At 34.5% G+C, this 20,764-nt stretch overlaps 1 protein-coding gene across 6 annotated transcripts in view; it reads left to right on the forward strand.

Moving 5' to 3' along the window:
- LYST (lysosomal trafficking regulator) overlaps window positions 1-20,764 on the forward strand; it is a 213,960-nt gene that overhangs the window by 136,896 nt on the left and 56,300 nt on the right. For 5 of the 6 annotated variants that reach the window (XR_002823473.1, XM_023727995.1, XM_004372798.2 and 2 more), the window contains 6 exons: window positions 2,521-2,712; window positions 7,947-8,125; window positions 11,472-11,678; window positions 17,474-17,650; window positions 18,222-18,298; window positions 18,856-19,044. Coding sequence is in view for 5 of the 6 variants with exons in the window: in XM_023727995.1 (XP_023583763.1) it covers window positions 2,521-2,712; window positions 7,947-8,125; window positions 11,472-11,678; window positions 17,474-17,650; window positions 18,222-18,298; window positions 18,856-19,044 (1,021 nt within the window). In the remaining variant the exon portion in view is untranslated. The remainder of the gene's footprint in view (window positions 1-2,520; window positions 2,713-7,946; window positions 8,126-11,471; window positions 11,679-17,473; window positions 17,651-18,221; window positions 18,299-18,855; window positions 19,045-20,764) is intronic. The other variant, XM_023727998.1, reaches the window with a different exon arrangement.

Consider the following 20,764-nt stretch of genomic DNA (forward strand, 5'->3'; position numbering starts at 1 on the left):
TCAATATTCTTCACCAACACCATAATTCAAAGGCATCAATTCTTCTTCAGTCTTCCTTATTCATTGTCCAGCTTTCACATGCATATGAGGTTATTGAAAATACCATGGCTTGGGTGTATATATATATACACATATACTTACATATGTATATGTGTGTCTGTTTCTGAAATATCTCCAAACATAGATAAATTGGTAAATTGTTTGAAGTTTAACCACCCTTATGGTCTCAAAGTCTTTTAAATCCAAATATTTCTTCTGTCTATTTTAAGCTACTTCATTGTGTTGAGTTTATGCCAAATTTTAAAATCATGTGAAAAACTTATCCATAGAGAAAAACTATTAAATATGCATTATTTTGCAGTGCATAGTTTAAATTATGCTGAATAAAACTTCTAAACTATTCCATATAACCAAACTCATTTCCTCTATCATCCTTCCTTATTTAATATCTAAACACAGTTTCTCCTCTTCAGCTGTCCTTCCAGTTGTTACTCTCTTTTGTCCTGGATAGAAGTCTATTTACCAAGCCTGACAGTAATGCTCAGCCTCCTACCTGCCAAAAGATGACTTTTGGACCACCTTTTGCAGGATTCCTTGTAGAGTCTGTGACAGCTTAGATGGAATTCACCTTCTAATGACATAGGAAAGTATACCTTTACTACTTTCACAAAATCCTGCTGTTTCTTTATTGTTAAGATTCACATATCCATTCCTTCCCTGCTTCCTTACATAGATCCCTGATTTAATTTCTGATCAACTTGTGCCTTAGCTAACACAATAGCCATCTTGCTATTTTCTGTTTGGTCTATGATTTTTCCAAGTCTACCGTCTCTTTCTTTAGATACTAGCATTTTTATCAACTTGATCCTCAGAGTCCTGCATAGCTCCAAGTTTGTTGTTTGTTTGTTTGAGTCATTTTAAAACTGATCATGGGCTTTTAGTCCTTCCACTATACTACTCTCCCTTTTTTTCTGACTCCTCTAGCCTGTTACTGTACTTGGGCTTACATTTTTCATCCTAAGTAAATGCAATTGCTGTAAGCCATGTAAGACTTATAGAATCCTACAAATTTCAAGCTTGATTTAAAAAACCTTGAAAGTCACTCAGTCTTCCTTTTACAGATCCACTGAGGCATACAGTTAGAGACTACTAGAATGGGAACCCTGCACCCCTCCCTTTGTGTGCTGCACTGCAGCTGCCTGCTTCAGGTCTATCAGATCCTTTAGGACCCATCTCTGAACCAGTCTCTCCTATCACTTCTTCCTGTTTTAAATACTTCCCTTGTTTAAACTGTGTCTTTGTGAATCCAGTTTACAAAATACCACTTTATACGTGTTAAGTTGTTGCTTTGTAATCGTTTATGGTCAGCAACTGGTTTTACAGCATAAAAGCTGTCAGAGATGTAGACATTAGGAAGAATCTACATAAACTAAGGGCATAGTCTGACAATGTTGTTTTTGAATGTATCTACTGGTTTCTTTTTATTTGCTTCTTTTTTCCCTCAAAGGTGACTCAACCCACCAAAATGCATTAACTAATTAAAGGTGCTGATTAACTAAAATACTGGATAATCTAAAATGCTATTAAAACACTTAAATGTCTTGCAGGATGAGTCATTAAAACCACTTATGAAAATTTAGTCATATGTAAGTAAATTTTGTAGAGGCTATTTATGGAAATTGATATATGTTTTCATAATTTAAAACAAAGATTCAGGCCCAATGCAGGGTTCCAATATTCCTCATCTACCAAGACGTCGTTTTGGTTCCTGTGGTCAGCTTCCAATGCCCTTCTCCTTCAGTCTGTTAAATCAAGATTCATCCCCCCAGTTTTCTCCTGGATCTACTACCTATGAATTACCTCCTGGAGCAGGTGCGGTAATGGTACAGGAATGCCACTCCTACCTGTTCAATCTGAGGAAACATTTCTCAGGAAATGCTTTTGTAGGATTGAATTCTAAATGATATGTCTGCCCTAAATCATTTTAATAACAAATCACTGGAATTATATTCATCTTTCTGGTCTCTTCACTTTCATTTGACTGATTTTTAGTTTGTCACTATATACCCCTTTCAAAACTATAAAGTTCGATAATGGTGATTATCCCAAAATTATAATGTTCTGGCTAAAACGTGGGTGTTTTAAAATCTGTTAATGATTTTAGATAGAAGGAAGTGAAACAGTAAAACCTTCTGACCTACTTAAGCCTATCTAATATTTTGAGTTTTGCAGAAGACTCAAATTTTGCCAAATGAAATCTATCCTTTTAAGCATGGTCACTAGCTTCAACAGTCTTCTTTAGGACTTGTCAAAAGTACTGTTGCACTTCTTCAAAAAGGGAAAAACATCACTTTCTTTTAATTACTCTCTTTTTTTTGTATAAATTAACTTTGTGTTAAATAAGGGTCTTTTGGTGGTCTGATGATCAAAAAGTTGCAGCAAAAATAGTTCCCTTTCTGAAATTGTGGGTTCCTTCTTTGTTAACGGTAGCATTTGATGTTTTAATTTATATGCTTGAAGGTCCTCGAAAATTTTCCCTTGCTCAAACTGAGTCTCTTCTGGTAAAAATGCGTTCCGTGGCAAGTGATGAGCTTCATATGATGATGCAACGGAGAATGAGCCAAGAGAACCCTGTCCGGGCAACTGAAACAGAGCTGGCCCAGCGACTGCAGAAGCTCCTCGTTTTAGCAGTTAACAGGATCATTTATCAAGGTGGGACTGCAGAGTAAATTCCTTCTTCTTCAGATCTTGAATTAAAAGGGAAATAACTTAAGAAGGAATTGATTAGGTTTCAAATTTGTAAACAACATTATTTTTCATTTCTTAACATCCAAACTATTAAAGGAATTTCATATTTGGAACTGATAGCCTTGGATAAAAGTCCACTTTTTAATGTGTTAATTGCTGGCCTAGATTGCCCATTGAGTTACTGTGAGATAATTGTAGATTCATATGTAGTTGTAGAGATGTCTTGTACCCTTATCCATTGCTCACCAGTGGTAACTATAGTAAGTACATATCACTACCAGGATACTGACATTGATACAGTCAAGATGCAGAACATTTCCATCACCACAAGGAGTCCCTTATGTTGCCCTTTTATAGGCACATAAGCTTCCCTCCTGTCCCCATCCCCTTCTTAAACCTTGGCAACCTCTAATCTGTTCTGCATTCCTGTAATTTTATCATTTCAAGAATGTTATGTAAATGGAATCATGCGGTATGTACTCTTTTTCATTCAGCATTATTCTCTGGAGATTCATCCAGATTTTTCCTTTTTTATTGCTGGGTAGTATTCCATGGTTTGCATCCACCACAGTTTATTTAACCATTCATCCATTAAAGGGCATATGGGTTGTTTTCCAGTTTGGGGCTGTTACAAAAAAAGATGATACTAACATTTGCATACAGGTTTTTGTGTTAATGTAATTCTTCATTTTTCTGGGATAAAAGCCTAGGAGTGCAGTTACTGGGTTGTATGATAGTTTCATGTTTAGCTTTTTAAGAAACTGCCAAACTTTTCCAGAGCAGCTTTACCGTTTTACATTCCCACCAAGGTATGAGTGATACAGTTTCTTCCACATTCTCACCAATATTTGATGCTGTCACTATTTTTTAATTTGGACATTGTCATAGGTGTGTAGTGATAGCTCATGGTGCTTTAAATTTGCATTTCCCTAAAGGCAAATAATGTTGAACATCTTTTCATGCTCTTATTTGCCATTTGAAAGAGCTTGGAGGAGCAGTGGTTAAAGTGCTCAGCTGCTGACTGGAAGGTTGTCGGTTCTAACCCACCAGCACTCTGCAGGAGAAAGATGTGACAGTCTGCTTCCATAAAGATTACAACCTTGGAAACCCTATGGGGCAGTTGTACTTTGTCCTATAGGGTCACTATGAGTTGTAATCGACTTGATGGCAGTGTTATTTGCCATTTGTACATCCTCTTAACACAATGTTACATAGAGCAAAAGTTTTTTTTTTTTTTTTTAATTGTGCTTTAGGTGAAATTTTATAGCTCAAGTTAGTTTCTCATACAAAAATCTGTACATAGGTTGTTATGTAACACTAGTTGCAGTCCCTATAATGTGACAGCACACTCCCCCTTTCCACCCCAGGTTTCCCATGTCCATTCAACCAGTTAAAAGTTTTTAATTTTGATGAAGTCCAATATATTAGTTTTCCTTTTATGGATCATGCTTTGGTGTCTTAGAACTCCTAGCCTGGCCTTAGATCCTAAAGATTTGTTTTTAAGTTTTACATTTATCTTTAGGTCCATAATCCATTGTAAATAATTTTTGTATAAGATATGAAACTTAAGTTGAAGTTCTTTTTTTTTGCCTGTGTATGTCCATTTGCACCAGCACTGTTTGTTAAAAGACTATCTTTCCTCCATTGAATTGCTTTTGTACCTTTCTCAAGAATAATTTGGGCATATTTTGTGTCAATCTATTTCTGGATTCTCTCTTCTCTTCCGTTTATCTATGTGTCTGTCCCTTCACCAGTACCACACAGTCTTGCTAACTTTAGCTATATAATAAGTTTTTATGTTGGGTAGACTGATTCCTCCCACTTCATTTTTTTTTAGAATTGTTAACTATTCTAGTTCCTTTGCCTTTCCATATAAATTTTAGAATAACCTTGTCTATATCTACAAAGATTTTTTCCAGAATTTATCAAAATAGGGATTGCATTAAATCTGTATATTAATTTAGGGAGTACTGACAACTTTACTATGTTGAGTCTTCCAACTTATGAATATGGCATGTCTCTCAATTTATTTAAATTTTCTTTGATTTCTTTCATCAGTATTGTGTAGTTTTTATTCAGCAGCCAAGTCCTATACATGTCTTGTTAAATTTAAACCTCAATATTTCATGTTTTTGTGCAATTGTAAATGATATTGTATTTTTAATTTTGGTATCTGTCTTAGTCATCTAGTGCTGCTATCACAGAAATACCGTAAGTGGCTGACTTTAACAAAGAGAAGTTTATTTCCTCACAGTAAGGTAGGCTAAAAGTCCAAATTCTGGGTGTCCGCTCCAGGGGAAAGCTTTCTCTCTGTCGGCCTCCTTGTCAGTATTCCCTCAGACTAGGAGCTTCTCTGCACAGGGACCCCGTGTCCAAAGGACACGCTCTGCTCCTGGCACTGCTTTCTTGGTGGTATGAGTTCCCCTGTCTCTCTGCTTGCTTCTGTCTTTTATCTCTCAAGAGATTGCCTGAAGAAACAATCCAATCTTCTGGATGGAGTCCTGACTCACTAACACAACTGCCACCCATCCTCCCTAATTAACATCATAGAGGCAGGATTTACAACATATAGGAAAATCGCACAATACCGGGAATCATGGCCCAGCCAAACTGATACACACATTTTGGGGGGGACATAACTCAATCCATGACAGTGTCCATGTACTCATTGTTAGTATATAGAAATAAAAATATATGCTTATCTTGTATCCTTCAAGCTTGCTGAACACACTTATTGGTTCTAGGAATTATTTTGTAGATTCCTTGGGATTTTCTACAGAGTTTATCCTTTTACCAGGGTAACCACCTGTTTGCCTTTTACCATCACAACCTGGTAATTTAGTTGTGCCTGTTCTTGACTCATACTGTATATATCTAGTATGGTATGTGTGCCTTTGTGCCTGACTTCTTTTGCTCAGTGTTATGTTTGTAAAATTAATCCATGCTATTGAGTATAGCAACAGTTCATTCATTCTCATTTTTGGTGAGTATTTCATCATATAAATACAACACAATTTATGTATGCATTGTGCTATTGATGGACATTTGTGATCATGCTGCCATGAATATTTCTGTATTTGTCTTTTGGTAATATGTATTCTTGTTTCTGTCTGGCATATTCCTAGGAATGAAATTATGTTAAGATTTAGTAAATACTGTCACACAGTTTTTTAAAATGGTGTACTAGCTTATACTTCCACCAGCAGTGAAGGAAATATATAGTTGCTCAACGTCCTTGCCAAACTTGGTATTGTTGGTATTTTTAGTTTTAGTCTTTTTTTTTTTTTTTTTTTGGTTTTCTAGTAGTATCTCATTGTGGCTGTAATTTGCATTCTCATAATAATAGTGTTGAGCTCCTTTTCTATGTTTATTGGCCATTTGGTACTTCTGAAATTCCTTTTCTTGTCTTTGGCCAACTTTTGCTTTTTGGGTTGTCTATCTGTCTGAATGATTTATAGGAGTACTTTATACAGTCTGGGTATGCATTGCTTGTCAGAAATACGCACGGCAAATCTTCCTCATTTGTGGCTTGCTTTTTCATCCTCTTCACAGTATCTTTAATAAATCACACACACCTGTTGCTGTCGAGTCGCTTCCAACTCATAGGGACTTTATAATGAATAAACCAAAACCAAACCTGTTGCCTTTGAGTCGATTTCAACTCATAGTAACCTTGTAGGACTGAGTAGAACTGCCCCATAAGATTTCCAAGGTTGTAATATTTATGGAAGCAGACTGCCATATCTTTCTCCCACAGAGCAGTTGGTAGGTTCGAACCACCAACCTTTTAGTTAGCAGCCGAGTTCTTAAGCACTGTGCCACCAGGGCTCCTTCTATAATGAATAGATGTTCTTAATTCTAATTAAATTCCAGTTTATCATTCTATTCCTTTATAATGTCCTTTCAATGTCTTGTTGATTAAATTTTTGCTTACCCTAAGGTCGTGATGTTATTCTCCCATATTAGTTTTGAGAAGTCGTATTGTTTTACTTTTCGTATGTAACCCTACAGTTGATCTGCAGTTGGTTTTTGTGTGTAGTGTGAGGTAGGGGTCAAGATTCATTTTCTTTCATATGGATATGCAGTTGACCCAGCACTCTTTATTGAAAAGTCCATTCCTTCTCCACAGCACTGCAGTGGCGTCTTTGCCACAAATAAAATGCCCATGTATATGTATAAAGCTGTTTCTAGATTATCTATTGGCTTCTTATATTTTTAAGACAGCACCTTAATGACAAAGTATAGTGATGCCACATATATGGTGGTCAGATTTATGGTAGCATAACCCTTCATAATATAACTACAAATCTGGGAATAAGTAAAAAGGTCCTCTGAGTTGCAAAGAAAATAGCTGTCACAGAGACGATACACTTTTGTCCCATGGAAAAGAATAGAGTTGCTCTTAAGCCAGAGCATATTAGCTTAATAAAATTAAGGTTGCTAAATTAATAACTTGGTTATCTGCTTTCCACTGGCATTGTGTTAACACTGGCAGTTGTTAGATAACAGGAGATGAAAACAAACTGACTGCCATTAACCAGAGTGGCTGTGTTTGTACAGGGAGGTAAGAGAAGAATGGAACACTGCCACGGAACGCACAGTGATGTGGTGCTCATCTCCAGGAGCAGTTTTTAATATGCGCTAATGATAGGGTCATTATGTTTAAATTGCCTGCTATATATTCCTCTTTTAAAAGTATAGAATCAGATAGTTTATTTCAGAAAAAAATTCTGTCAGATTGGAAATATTTTTTAAACTTTCCCTGCTTTAAATGGTGTATATCAGTTGTTTAGAATGTTCCTTCATTTACATACTCTATTTCCTTAAAATTCTGAATAAAGAGGAATTGAAAGCTAGTTTATAAATCTCTAGTTTTTAAATGATTTTATAGGTTTTAAAAGTAATAGAAATTTTCATTATTTTTATTTAAGCTTAGATTAATAAATACATGTGTCTAATAAATACATATAATTTCACAGCTATATATGTAAGTTAAGTTTTAATAAATATAAATCAAAAACCCTTCTGAAAAACTATGTGTAAAAGAATGTATAATGAATAAGTGTCTACTACATCTAGTACACCTATTACACGTTTATATTGTGATAGCTAAATTACTAATTACATAGAATATTTTTGCCAGATCATTACCATTAGTGATTTGACTAATTTTCTTTATTATTTTTTTTAATTCAAAGAGTTTAATCCAGATGATATTGACATTTTGAGTACTCCAGAAAACGTAACTCAAAGCAAGAACTCGGTTCCCCAGACTGAAGTTTCTGGTGAGAATATGCATCATGAACAGCCTTCTGTTTTCAATCCATTTCAGAAAGAAATGTTCTCTTATCTGGTAGAAGGATTCAAAGTATCTATTGTAAGTAAACTAATTCATTGTGAGGTGTTCATTCACACAAAAGGATTAGAGGCTTGATGTATCTGTATCATATGTTTCCAAAGTAATGTTCCTTTGTCCTCTTCCACAGAGTTTTCAAAAACTAAGACGACTTGAATTTCTAACAGTGAAACACTCTATATTGCTAATTTACCCTTTCCAAAAGGATTCACTTCACTTGGTTATCCACTTTCCACTGGCATTGTGTTAACATTGACAGTTGTTAGATAACAGGAGATGAAACCATTGCTTTTTCAGTCTGCATCCTGTTAGCTATTTTTCTAATATTGTTGTATAAAATCAGCATTAGAAAAGAGTAGAGCCTTATGATTACCATGACAGTTTAAATTAATAGCCTGTTTTGTTTTCATTGTGATGAAATTCACATAATATAAAATTCACCACTTTATCCATTTAAAATGGACAATTCAGTGGCATTAAGTACATTTACACTGTGGTACAACCATCACCACTGTCTAGTTCAGAACACTTTCATCACCCCAAAGGGAAAGCAGTCACTCCACACCATCGCCCCAACACCACCAGTGCCCCACCCACAAACCCTGACCACCACTAATCTACTTTATGACTCCATAGATTTGTCCTTTCTAGACTTTTCATATAAATGGAGTCATACTCTATGTATAACACATAATGTTTTCAAAGCTCATCCATGTAACATGTATCAGTACTTCAGTTTTGTGGGGTTTTTTTTTTTGCATTAAATTTTATAGTTTAAAAATAATCAGCCTACTTTCTTTTTTTGTTGGTATCATTTTTAATTCCAATTTTTCCTTTAATGTCACATCTTCATCTTTTAAATTTCCACTTCCTTTTTTTTATTGTGGTAAAATGCACATACCATAGAATTCACCATTTTAACCATTTTAAAGTGCACAATTCAGTGGCATTAAACACATTCACAACATTCTGCAGTTCTCACTGCTGTCTAGTTCCAGAACTTCTTCGCCACTCCAAAAGGAGATCGTGTACCCATTAATCAGTCCCTCCCCTTTTTCTCCTCCCCCCAGCCCCTGGCAACCACTAATTTACATTCTGTCTCTCTGGATTTGCTTATTCTGGACATTTCAAATGAATGCAATCATGCAATATGTGGTCTTTTGTGCCTGGCTTCTTTCACTTAGTGAAATGTTTTTAAGGTTCATCCATGCTGTACATATATCGGTATTTTTATGGCTGAATAATACTCAGTTGTGTGGCTATACTACATTCGTTTATCTATTCATAAGTTGATAAATTTGGGTTGTTCCTACCTTTTGGTTAATAGTGTTGCTATGAGCATTCATGTACAAATTTTTATTTAAACACCTGTTTTTAAGTCTTTTGAATATATGCCTAGGAATGGGATTACTGGGTCATGTGGTAATTCTATGTTTAACTTATTGAGGAACTGCCAAACTGTTTTTCATAGCAACTGAACCATTTTACACTCCTACCAACAGTGCATGATGGTTCCAATTTCTCCACATCCTCTCCAACACTCGTTACTTTCTATTCTTTTGATTATAACCTTCCTAGTGGGTGTGAAGTGGTATCTCATTGTGGTTTTGATTGGCATTTCCCTAATGACTAATGATGTTTAGCATCATTTCATGTGCTTGTAAACCATTTGTATATCTTTTTTTAGAGAACTGTTTATTCAAGTCCTTTGCTCATTGTTTATTTGGGTTGTTCGTCTTGCTGTTGTTGAGTTATAGGAGTTCTGTATATACTAGATCCTTACTGAATATATGCTATGCAAATATTTTCTCCTGTTCTGCAGATTGTCTTTTCACTTTCTTGATAGCGTCCTTTAATGCACAAAAGTTTTAAATTGTGATGGAGCCCACTTTATCTATTCTTTTGTTGTTGTGCTTTTAGTGTCATATCTAAGAAACCAATTACCAAAAGCAAGTTCATGAAGATTTACCCCCATGTTTTCTTTCACAAGCTTAAAATTTTAGCTCTTACATTTAGATCTTTGATCCATTTTGAATTCATTTTTGTATACGGTATGAGGTAAGGGTCCAATTAGCCTGTTTTTAAAGCATCTACTATCTGTAAGATTGGCGGTTCAAATCTACCTAGAGGCACCTTGGAAGAAAAGTCTGGTGATCTACTTCCAAAAGATCACAGTCTTTAAAAGTCCTATGGAGCACAGTTCTACTCCGAAACACCTAGGGTCGCTGTGAGTTGGAATTGACTTAGTGGCAACTGGTCATTTATAACTACTTACTCTTGAGTTTCTGAATCATTAAGAGGTTTAAATCCTGGCTTAAAAATATCCAAACCTTCAAGATTATATACAGAATACTGACAAATGTCAGCCTCCGTTTATCATTTTCTCACTTAGGTTTCTTTGGATCACTTATAGTTGACCATATGGAACACACCATCCAGTTCATTCGGGAAATACTGAAGGGCAATCTAATTCTAGCAGAGCTCATAAATCGAGGCTCTGCCAATCTCTAAATATAAACTAGCTTTTGGTGTCTAGCTCTGAATAAGGAAACAAACTGCAGATTCCACTTAGAACTGAATCATTCACACCAAGGATCCTTAAGAACTAGCTATTTGCAAACCTCAGAATAAACTCTAAAATGTACTGATTCCAGCTTTAAACCAGGTATAGGCAATTTGATCAGGATTGGGCTAGCCTTCATTAGACGACAGTTGAAACAGCTTATTTGGTTATTTTTAGAGGATATTGATGGCCAGTTTACATGCAGTTCTTAATTTGTCGGTGTATTTTAATATTAAAGAGCCCTGGTGGCACCATGGTTAAGCACTCGGCTGCTAACTGAAAGGTCGGCGGTTTGAACCCACCAGCCACTCTGTGGGAGGAAGATGTGGCAGTCTGCTTCTATAAAGATTACGGCCTTGGAAACCCTATGGGGCAGTTCTAATCTGTCCTACAGGGTTGCTATAAGTTGGAATCAACTCAACAGCAACGGGTTTGGTTTTTATATTAATACTAATTCAAGTCTTTATTAGGAATATGCTTTCTCTTATATTATAAAATCACTATAGGCTTTCCCACCGTTGTTCTTTGTTACTCTTTTTTTTTTTTTAATTTATATTTTCCAAGCCCTCAGTAATTTTTAAAATGACTTAGGAGTTTGGCTTCTTCGTTCATCTCTTTTAAACTCCCGTTTGCATAGATTTGTATATGCATTTCCAATTTTGACTTTTAAAACAAACAATAAAACATGTTCCATGATATTCTTTATGCCCCCTCACCCCCCATGACATTCTTTAGAGCTGAATTAAAGTTAGTGTATTATTCCTTAAGAAGTCTGATTTTGTTTAATTCCTGTTTTGATTTAAGGGTTCAAATAAAGCCAGTGGGTCTAAACAGCAGTGGACTAAAATCCTGTGGTCTTGTAAGGAAACCTTCCGAATGCAGCTTGGGAGACTGCTAGTGCATATTTTGTCACCAAGCCACCCTTCACAAGAGAGAAAGCAAATATTTGAAATAGTTCGTGAACCAAATCATCAGGAAATACTACGAGACTGTCTCAGCTCATCCCTGCAAGTAAGTATCTCAGCATTTAGTAAGATAAGTAAAAGCTTTTGGTGAAATATGTAGTCATATGAAACAAGAACTGAAATTAAACTGTATTTTCATGCCTACTGTCGTGAAATATAGTTCTCTTACCAAGGAATTTTCACCTAAGGTCTTTCTGCAGATGCTGTTACGTTAGCCTCAACTTGACCTCTATGTTTATTTCCCAATACTTAAATTAAGAAGTACTGTATATGAGTTATTGTAAGGTCCTTTGTAGTTTGTTGCTAAATCTTCAGCGTTTGTTTCCATTAAGAACAGTTTGGAAACTTTTAGACGTATATTATCCATGAAATATCTGTACTAAACAGTTCAAACAGCAGTACGTATAACATAGTTCAAAAAATATTTATAGTCATTTAAACATACAAAAAAATGTTGATCATTTGGTATGATCAAAAGCAGAATACTTAAAAGAATTTCAGAGTCTATAAATTCTATCAGTTCAAGAATGATAGACGGACATGAGAGCAGCACGGGCTATTCACTAGAAACAAATGTTCTAGATACAGTATGTCAAACACCGGGTGATGGAAACTCTGAGAAACCACAGGGAGTATGCTGGAAGCAAACGTTGAAAAGACCTCTGACCATTTTCCACAGCTGAGGATAACTTGGAACCAACCTGAGATAATGCATCTGACCTTCACAAAAGGGTAATGGATGGACACTTAACATTAGGCCAGCCGGATGTCAGGGAACACAAGCTCTGATAAAGACAGATGATGAAAGAAAAATATATAAGCAGATAGATCTACACGGATAAGTAAATAAATAATCTGTTTCTCAAACAGGGTTAAGAAGACAGCCTATCAGGCAATCAGCCTTCTGCGAAACAGTCAATAGTATAAGAAATACGCAGTTTTCAGATCAATCTTACTTCATATTTTCTGGAGACTAATTTAGACCATCCCTATCTTGATTAACTCCATTTGCTAAAAAGTAACAAAGCCAAAAGATAAAGTTCTAATTTTTTTTTTTTTCTAGTAGAGAATCACCATGTGAACTCAACTAGGATCATTGTCTAAACTTAGGAAAGACCAGTTTATGGAGGTATCTATCACCTGTCTAGCTATCTGTTTACCTAACTAGCTACCTATCTTTTTTTAAAATATAAATATAACTAATAAAACTCTAAATTAAAACATCAATGTCTTTATACAGTATGAAGACAAACATGGTCTTCATATAGATATATCTTATTACTTGGTTTTTTTCTCAAATTAGCAAGTCATAATTAATATTTAATGTATTAGATGCTTATTATATATGAGAAGCACAACATCTTACAAATGAGGAATAACAAATATGTAATTTTAATTATTCAAGAATCTTCCTTCCAACAAGAAAATATTTGGCAAACTTAATGCTACATGAAATAGTGTAGGAAACTACTGGGTAACCCGACGGGTTCTGAGAACTCGGGCAGATTGGAATACACTGGGGATGGGGAGAGAGATGCAAGGGAAAAGTAACTAGTTTTTGAAATCTATGCAGTGATCATAATTAACTGGCAGAATCTGCAACATCTTTTTTTTACAGCATTAGTACTAGAGATGCACAAATAAGATTTAATAAAAATCAACTGGGTACCTGCTAAATAGCAGACTGTTCTATAAATGTTATCATAGGTTCTTTGATTTATACAAAGCTGTACAGGTACATGGCTGTTTCCCTGACCCCATGAAACAACCACAGTCAGTATATGGAGAGGGGAACGGCCTACACCAGGTTTTTAGTTTTTTTTTCCTTCCCCAACTATGTTATTAAGAGCCCAGGAGTTTGCAGAGGGATTCCCAAGGGCCACCTTGGGGCAAGAAGGAGGTTGCCTAGTGGGCACTGCTCCTGGTACTTTGCCCCTGTTGCCAGCAGAACACTATGCACTTATTCAGTAGCTTGTTTGAAAACCAGGGGCTTGGATGTCTGTTGGAAAATCACCCTGAGAAAAAATGTAGATGTGGCATGCTATCTTGGATTTTTTATTTTTAATGCTCAAGAATAGAACTAAACCATACTCGATGGACTGACACAGTATAAACACTTGGCTACACCCAGGGAGGATCAAAGTAGACGATCTTTCCCTTTAGCCATCATTGCCCAGGTTAAGTGTAGGGAAGCAAGCATTTGTTCACTGAAAAAGTCACTTTTATTGAACTTTGGAAAATGCCACTTCCACTATGTCTCTGAGTTCATGCGTTGGCACTTCTTTGTGAATAAAACACTCATTCTTTTTTTTAAAAAAAGAAAGAATGATAGATGGAGACTTTAAATGGTATAACCCCTTCAGAGAACTGTTGAGCAGTTTTTTATAAAATTAAATATACACTTAACTTATGGCCCTGAAATTCCATTTTTAAGTATTTACCCGAGAGAAATTAAAACATACGTCCAGAAAAAGACGTGTACGAGAATATTCACGGCAACCTTTTTCATAATAGCCCAAAACTTGAAACAGTACAAAAGGCTAACAACAGGAGAATGTATAAACAGGCAGATTACAAATGGAATATCGCTAATAAACCTTGGTCTCTATACATTTGCCTCTTCTAGATATTTTATGTAAGTGGGCTCATACAATATCTGTCCTCTTGTGACAGATTTATTTCACTCAGCATAATGTTTTCGAGGTTCATCCATGTTGTCGCATATATCAGAACTTCATTTCTCTTTATGGCTGAGTAATATTCCGTTATATGTATATACCACATTTGGTTTATCCATTTATTTGTTGATGACTTTTTGTTCTCCCTGCAGGTAACTATCTTTGTTATTTCTCTTGAAGATATAAGTAAATCTGCATGTATATGTGCGTGTGTATATATTTTATTTTTGCAGTGTCATTATGAACCCAGGATTTTTTATTTATAACTCAGGATTTTACACACACACACATATAAACACACATATACATTATTACCCTCTTAACAAGAGGAAAGATAGCAAACTATACACACTGTTTTGCAACTTACTTTTTCACTTCACAGTATTTCCTAGAGGTGATTCCATAGCAGTATATAGAGACCTTCCTCATTGCTTTTCACAGCTGTGTAAAAGCTGTATTGCATTTGTAATCTGCCTGATTTTTAAAGCCATGGCCTTCTTTTCTACCGCTACAACTTTATTCTGATGGATTCTCACCTCTATAATCCTTCCTCTTTTCAGTATAGTCTCCTTCTTGTTTCTTGCACACTGTCATATCCTGTGTATTCCTGCTGCTATGCTGCTTTAGTCATGTTGTCCACTGGCATGACATACCTCCCTTCTCCCTTGTCTATCTGTATACCTGTACTGTGCATACAGCCATAAACCACTTTCCATCTCCTTCAGAACCCTCTTCACCTGTTTTAGTCCACTTAGAACTTTTCCTTCTTAGAAACCCCATTGAGCATTTTATTTTGCACATTTTAGCATCTTATTATTTTCTAAGGATTCATGTTTAATCGATTCAGTTCCTTAAATCAGTTTCTTGAGAGCTAAAAATAAAACAAGATTTTGTTGTGTCTGTCCCCAATATCACCTTTTATAGTCCCAGGAATTATAATCAAATGATTGGTAAGATTGTTAAAATGATACGTTAAAAACAACTTTAGTGGTTGAGAAAATCATGTGTTTCTTTAGGTATTCAGAATGAATAAAAACATTTCTGATAGTTTTTTGAGATGACTTTAGAATGTCATTGAATACTAAAGTGAAGTCTTTTTAAAGTTACATGAAGAGCATTACCTTTAAGACACACATTTGAAAATATTCTATTCATTTATCATTTTTCTTTATTTGCCAACTCTCCAGGCCTTTTACTCACAGAGCATCTGTTCATTTTTCTCTTTTGGTCGAGTAGCAGCTGTCTCCTGACTAATTTAAAATGTTGCATTAAAATGAGGTTTGCTGTTTTTACCATTGCATATGTTTAGCTTATGCTTTTGGGAAATGATGTGATGTGATTCAGCATGTTAATTTAAATATCACCCAAAAGGTAATAGTGTCCAAATCCATTTGTTGACATTTAATACTATTCACAGTTTAAAATGTCATAAAGCCAAATGCAGTGGCATTTGTATCAGTGCAGATTTTAAAAATAAAATATGAATGTTTAATTTATTGGCAAAATTAATGTCTAAATAATAGTGTATGCATTACAGTCAAGTATAATATCTACAGCATGAATAATTCTTTTACCTTAATCACAGGTTTCCCTTCCAGTTCATTTTTCTATGAAAAAAAACTAAGAATTATTGTCCTTTATCCCAAGGTTATTCCCTATATTCCTTTAGCAAATTTTCTCTATAATTCTTTCCTCAAAAACTTGCTTGCTTGCTTTACCTTTTATAGCGAAAATTTTCAAACATACAAAGACAAGTAGAATAGTATAGTGAATGCCATATAACCATCACCCAGAGTTAACAGTTGTTCATATTTTTATCATATTGGTTTCATTTCTTATTTTTCTGAAGTATTTTAAAATAAGTTATAGACATCATGACATTTTACCTCTAAATTCTTTTTTGAGAAGACAGGTTCTTATGTAACCATAACAGCATTATTACACCTTAGAAAATTAACAATAATTCCCTAATGTCATCAAATACCAAGTACATAATCAAATTTCTCTAATTTTCCCAAAAATGTCTTTTATAGTTGGTTCATTTAAACCAGACCCAACCAGGATCATGCGTTTCATTTGGTTTATCTGTTTCTTAAATCTCTTTTAATCTAGAATAGTCCCCACACAAACTTGTTTTTCCATGACATTGTCTTGAAGAGACTGGGCCAGCTTCTGGATTTATCTGGTTATTTCCACATGATGTCATTTAACTTGACCCTTTATCTCCTGTATTACCTATAAGCTGGAATTTGTTCTGAAGGCTTTATTAGATTCAGGCCATAAATGATGCTGTATATATTAATTGCATCGCATCAGGAAATAACATGTCTGATGATACCACTAGTAGTGATGCTAAGATTGATCACTGGGTTAAGGTGGTGATACTAGATCTCTCCTTTCTAAGATGTGCTTATTCCTTTGCAAGCAGCAAGTGACTTATGGGGTGATACATAATATCATGTACAAGTCAGCCAACATCCTTAGCCTAGTATAAAGGAACCCTGGTAGCTCAATGGTTAAGCACTTGGCTGCTAATGGAAAGGTCCCACCAGTCGCTCCGTGGGAGAAAAGACCTGGTGATCTGCTCTTGTAAAGATTACAGTTTAGGAAACCCTATAGGGCTGTTCTGCTCTGTCCTAGAGGGTCGTTGTGAGTTGGAATTGAGTTGATGGCATACAACAGCCTAGTATAGGTGAAAAATATAAATGTTTTTAAAACTATGCCAGTAAGGTGTGTGTGTGTTGGAGGTAGGGGGTGGGGAAAAGAGTGAGATTATAATCACCTATTTCCTAGCAGATTTTCAACTTTTACAACACTCTTTTAACCAAGATTTCTAGCAAGAAAGTTACTCATCACCAATTTTATGACGTAGTTGCATCCCTATCACTGATTATTTTTAATTTATCTAGAAGTTAGGTTTTAGAAATAGTTTTGTTAAGCAGAGAAATCTCTTTAAAATAGATTTACAGACTAGGTTTTTTTTGGTTCATTTGCAATGAAAATGGCAAATAATTTGGTTCTAATTTGTTATAGCAAATTTATGCTATAGATTACTTTTACAGTTAAGTAAATCTAGGAATATAATTAATTACTGTTAGATAATTTAAATGTAAGAAATAAAAATTCTTTATTACTAAAAAAATTGTTACTTTTTCTTTTATAGACTGGAGCCAAGTTAGTTTTGTATTTGTCAGAGTTGATGCATAATCACCAAGATGAGTTGAGTGAAGAAGAACTAGACACAGCTGAATTGCTTATGAATGCTTTAAAATTATGTGGCCATAAATGCATCCCTCCCAGTGCAGCAACAAAGTCAGACCTTATTAAGATGATCAAAGAGGTGAGTCAGGGAAACCATACTTGTTTTTTAGGAGATTCCGTTGGATATAATTAAAGGATAATTGAAACATCTTTTTTAAATGATCGTTTATGATAAACTTGAAATTTTTTTTTTTTACTTTATATTGCTTTTTACTGTGATTTTTACTAGTATTATGAAAAAACAGGCTAATTTTAAGGAGAGTTTTATTCTCTATGATCATTTTTATCCATTATCATTAGCCATCAGTGATGGAAAGATTTTTATGTTATAGTGACAAGCAAGCTGAAGCATAAAACTTGAGTTATGGGCTCTTTAATGAGAAAGCAAAATAAGGAAGCAACCAACTGCATAAACCCATCAGTTTGGCAACCATGGTTAACTATTCTACCCCAATTTCTGTTACCCAAATAGTAGAGAAACAGAGGGAAATTTTAACATTATTTCAGGGGTTTTAATATCTGGGTCTCCTGGAGACAGTTTTTTTTTTCTTGTATTAACTTGGTTTTAAAATTAGTTTGTTGGACTCCATGTCAGTGTTAAATGAGAAATAGTAAATTTTATATAGTATATGATTATCTAAATCTTTTAGGAACAAAAGAAATATGAAACTGAAGAAGGTGTGAATAAAGCCACCTGGCAGAAAACAGTTAATAATAATCAACAAAGGTAGGATTTTGTTATGGATTAAACTGTGTCCCCCCAAAATAGGTGTTGTAAATCCTAACCTCTATGCCTGTGGTTATAATCTCATTTGGGAATGGATTTTCTTTTTATGTTAATGAGACAGGATTAGTGTAGAGTATGTCTTAAGTTAATCTCTTTTGAGATATAAAAGAGATTCAACAAGCAAGCAAAAGAAGCAAAGAGGGGGGAAGATAGATGCCATGCCACATGACGATTACCAAGGAGCCAAGGAATAGAAGCTGAAAAGACAAGGACCTTCCCCGAGAGCCAGCAGAGAAAGAAAGTGTTCCCCTAGAGCCAGCACCTGAATTCGAACTAACTGAGAAAATAAGTTTTTGTTTGTTAAAGCCACCCATTTGTGGTGTTTCTGTTATAGCAGCACTGGATAACTAAGACAGACGTGATGTTTTCTAAACATCATGTCTTTTAGAAATCCATTAGGTTTCATACATACTTTTAGTAATTCAAGTATTATGTTTTGATACATATTTAATGTTCTGCATAAGCTTAACTGATGAGCAGTCTTATTGTTTATTTAGTCTCTTTCAGCGTCTAGATTCAAAATCAAAGGATATATCTAAAATAGCTGCAGATATCACCCAGGCTGTCTCACTTTCCCAAGGAATTGAGAGAAAAAAGGTGATTCAGCATATCAGAGGAATGTATAAAGTAGATTTGAGTGCCAGCAGACATTGGCAGGAACTTATTCAACAACTGACCCATGATAGGTAAGCAAATTAGGAGGACCCAGTAGAAGGGAGGACATTTTTGTATTGTCTCACATGAATATTTTATGTACTGATGTTAAATACTCTGTTTATTCCAGTATTCAGATTCATAACATTTTTTCATTAGTTAAATATTTTTGTTTAATCATTTGTGACTTATTTCACCTTGAAGGATAATCATATGAGAATAGTTTTTCTAATTCTTGGGGGGAAAAAGTAATGGGAGAGAGAGGAATTAGCTCTTTCAGATAGTAAAATCTGTAAAATTGGCTTTAATTTAAATAGTATGGTCCTTGGAAAAAAAAATAGAGAAATCATTGAAACAGAAGAGTTGAGAAATAGATCTTTTTCTATCTAAGACTTTAGTAATATCATTTTTTAAAATAAAGATGCATCACTAATAATGAAAAAAGGGAAATTAAAGTGTTATTCTGTAAATTTGGTTAAGATAACTTGTTAGTATGACTTTGGAGTGCTAAAATATACTAACACTTTTGCACTAACATAACTTCCAGATAGGTAAAAAAGTAAAATTCAAAAGGTTTATAAAGCAGAATAGGGCATTTATCAATTCTTTGAAGGATAGATAACTTCCTAACCTCAGAAGTAATAGAAGAAACTTTAAAGAAACAAGTCAGTGGATTTGAACATTAATTTTTTTCCAGTATATTTAGCAAATATAACAAAAATTTAAAAAATTGGAAATCTATTTTCAGCAAATATATCAGAGATTTAGTATTTTTATTATTTGAATAACACACAGATTTGAAAGTAAAACATTTAAGACTTCAGTTAACTGAGCAAAAGATATGAACACACACTTTATATAAGACAAATAGAATTAATAAACAGATAGGAAAATACTCAATGTTGCTAGAGGCTAATTTAAGGAGCCCACCTGGCAGTTTAAATCCGCCAGCTGTTCCTCGGGACAAAGATGTGGCAGTCTGCTTACATAAAGATTACAGCCTTAGAAACCCTGTGGGGCAGCTCTACTCTGTCCTATTGGGTTGCTCTGAGTCGGATTGACTTGATGGCAGTGGGTTGGGTTTGGTTTTTAGAGGCTAATTTGGTTTTTTTAAGACCTGTAGATACCATATTTTACCTTTTATGGTAAAAAAAAATTTTTTCTTCAGGTTCTAAAGAAGAGAGCTACAGAAATGTTCCCTAATCCTTACTGAGAACTTTGGTGGCATTGTAGACTTCGACAATGTTTGTCAAGAACCCTACAAATATTTTATTTCTAGCTCTAGTTATCCTATTTTAGTGATTCTGTTCTAAGGAAAAATTCAAAATATGGAAAAACATTCAGCAAAAGTTTTTATCTGTGCATTATTTATGCTAGTAAATGAATTGGAAACAACTTAAATATATAATAATAGTGATATTATTAAATGCATTATGATTAATCCACTCAATGGAATATTAAGTAGCCATTTGAAATAATAATAAAGATTATACTGTGTTCAGTGAAAGAAGACAGGGTATGGAAATATGTATACATAATGATGATAACTGCAAGTTCAAAACAGATGCATGTGAAAAAAAAGAATGACAGAAAATAACCATGAGTAGTATTTAGTATGTTTAGGGTAATAAAGAGTAAGGGTGATTTTTTTTTTTGTATGTATTTCTAAAAATTTACTTAATATAGTTTTACTACTTTTTCCTTTAAAGTATAAATTTATTTTAAATCTTTTTTAAAATGTGATTTATACCA

Source organism: Trichechus manatus, unplaced genomic scaffold (genome assembly GCF_000243295.1).
Source record: "Trichechus manatus latirostris isolate Lorelei unplaced genomic scaffold, TriManLat1.0 scaffold00021, whole genome shotgun sequence".
Lineage (NCBI taxonomy): Eukaryota > Metazoa > Chordata > Mammalia > Sirenia > Trichechidae > Trichechus > Trichechus manatus.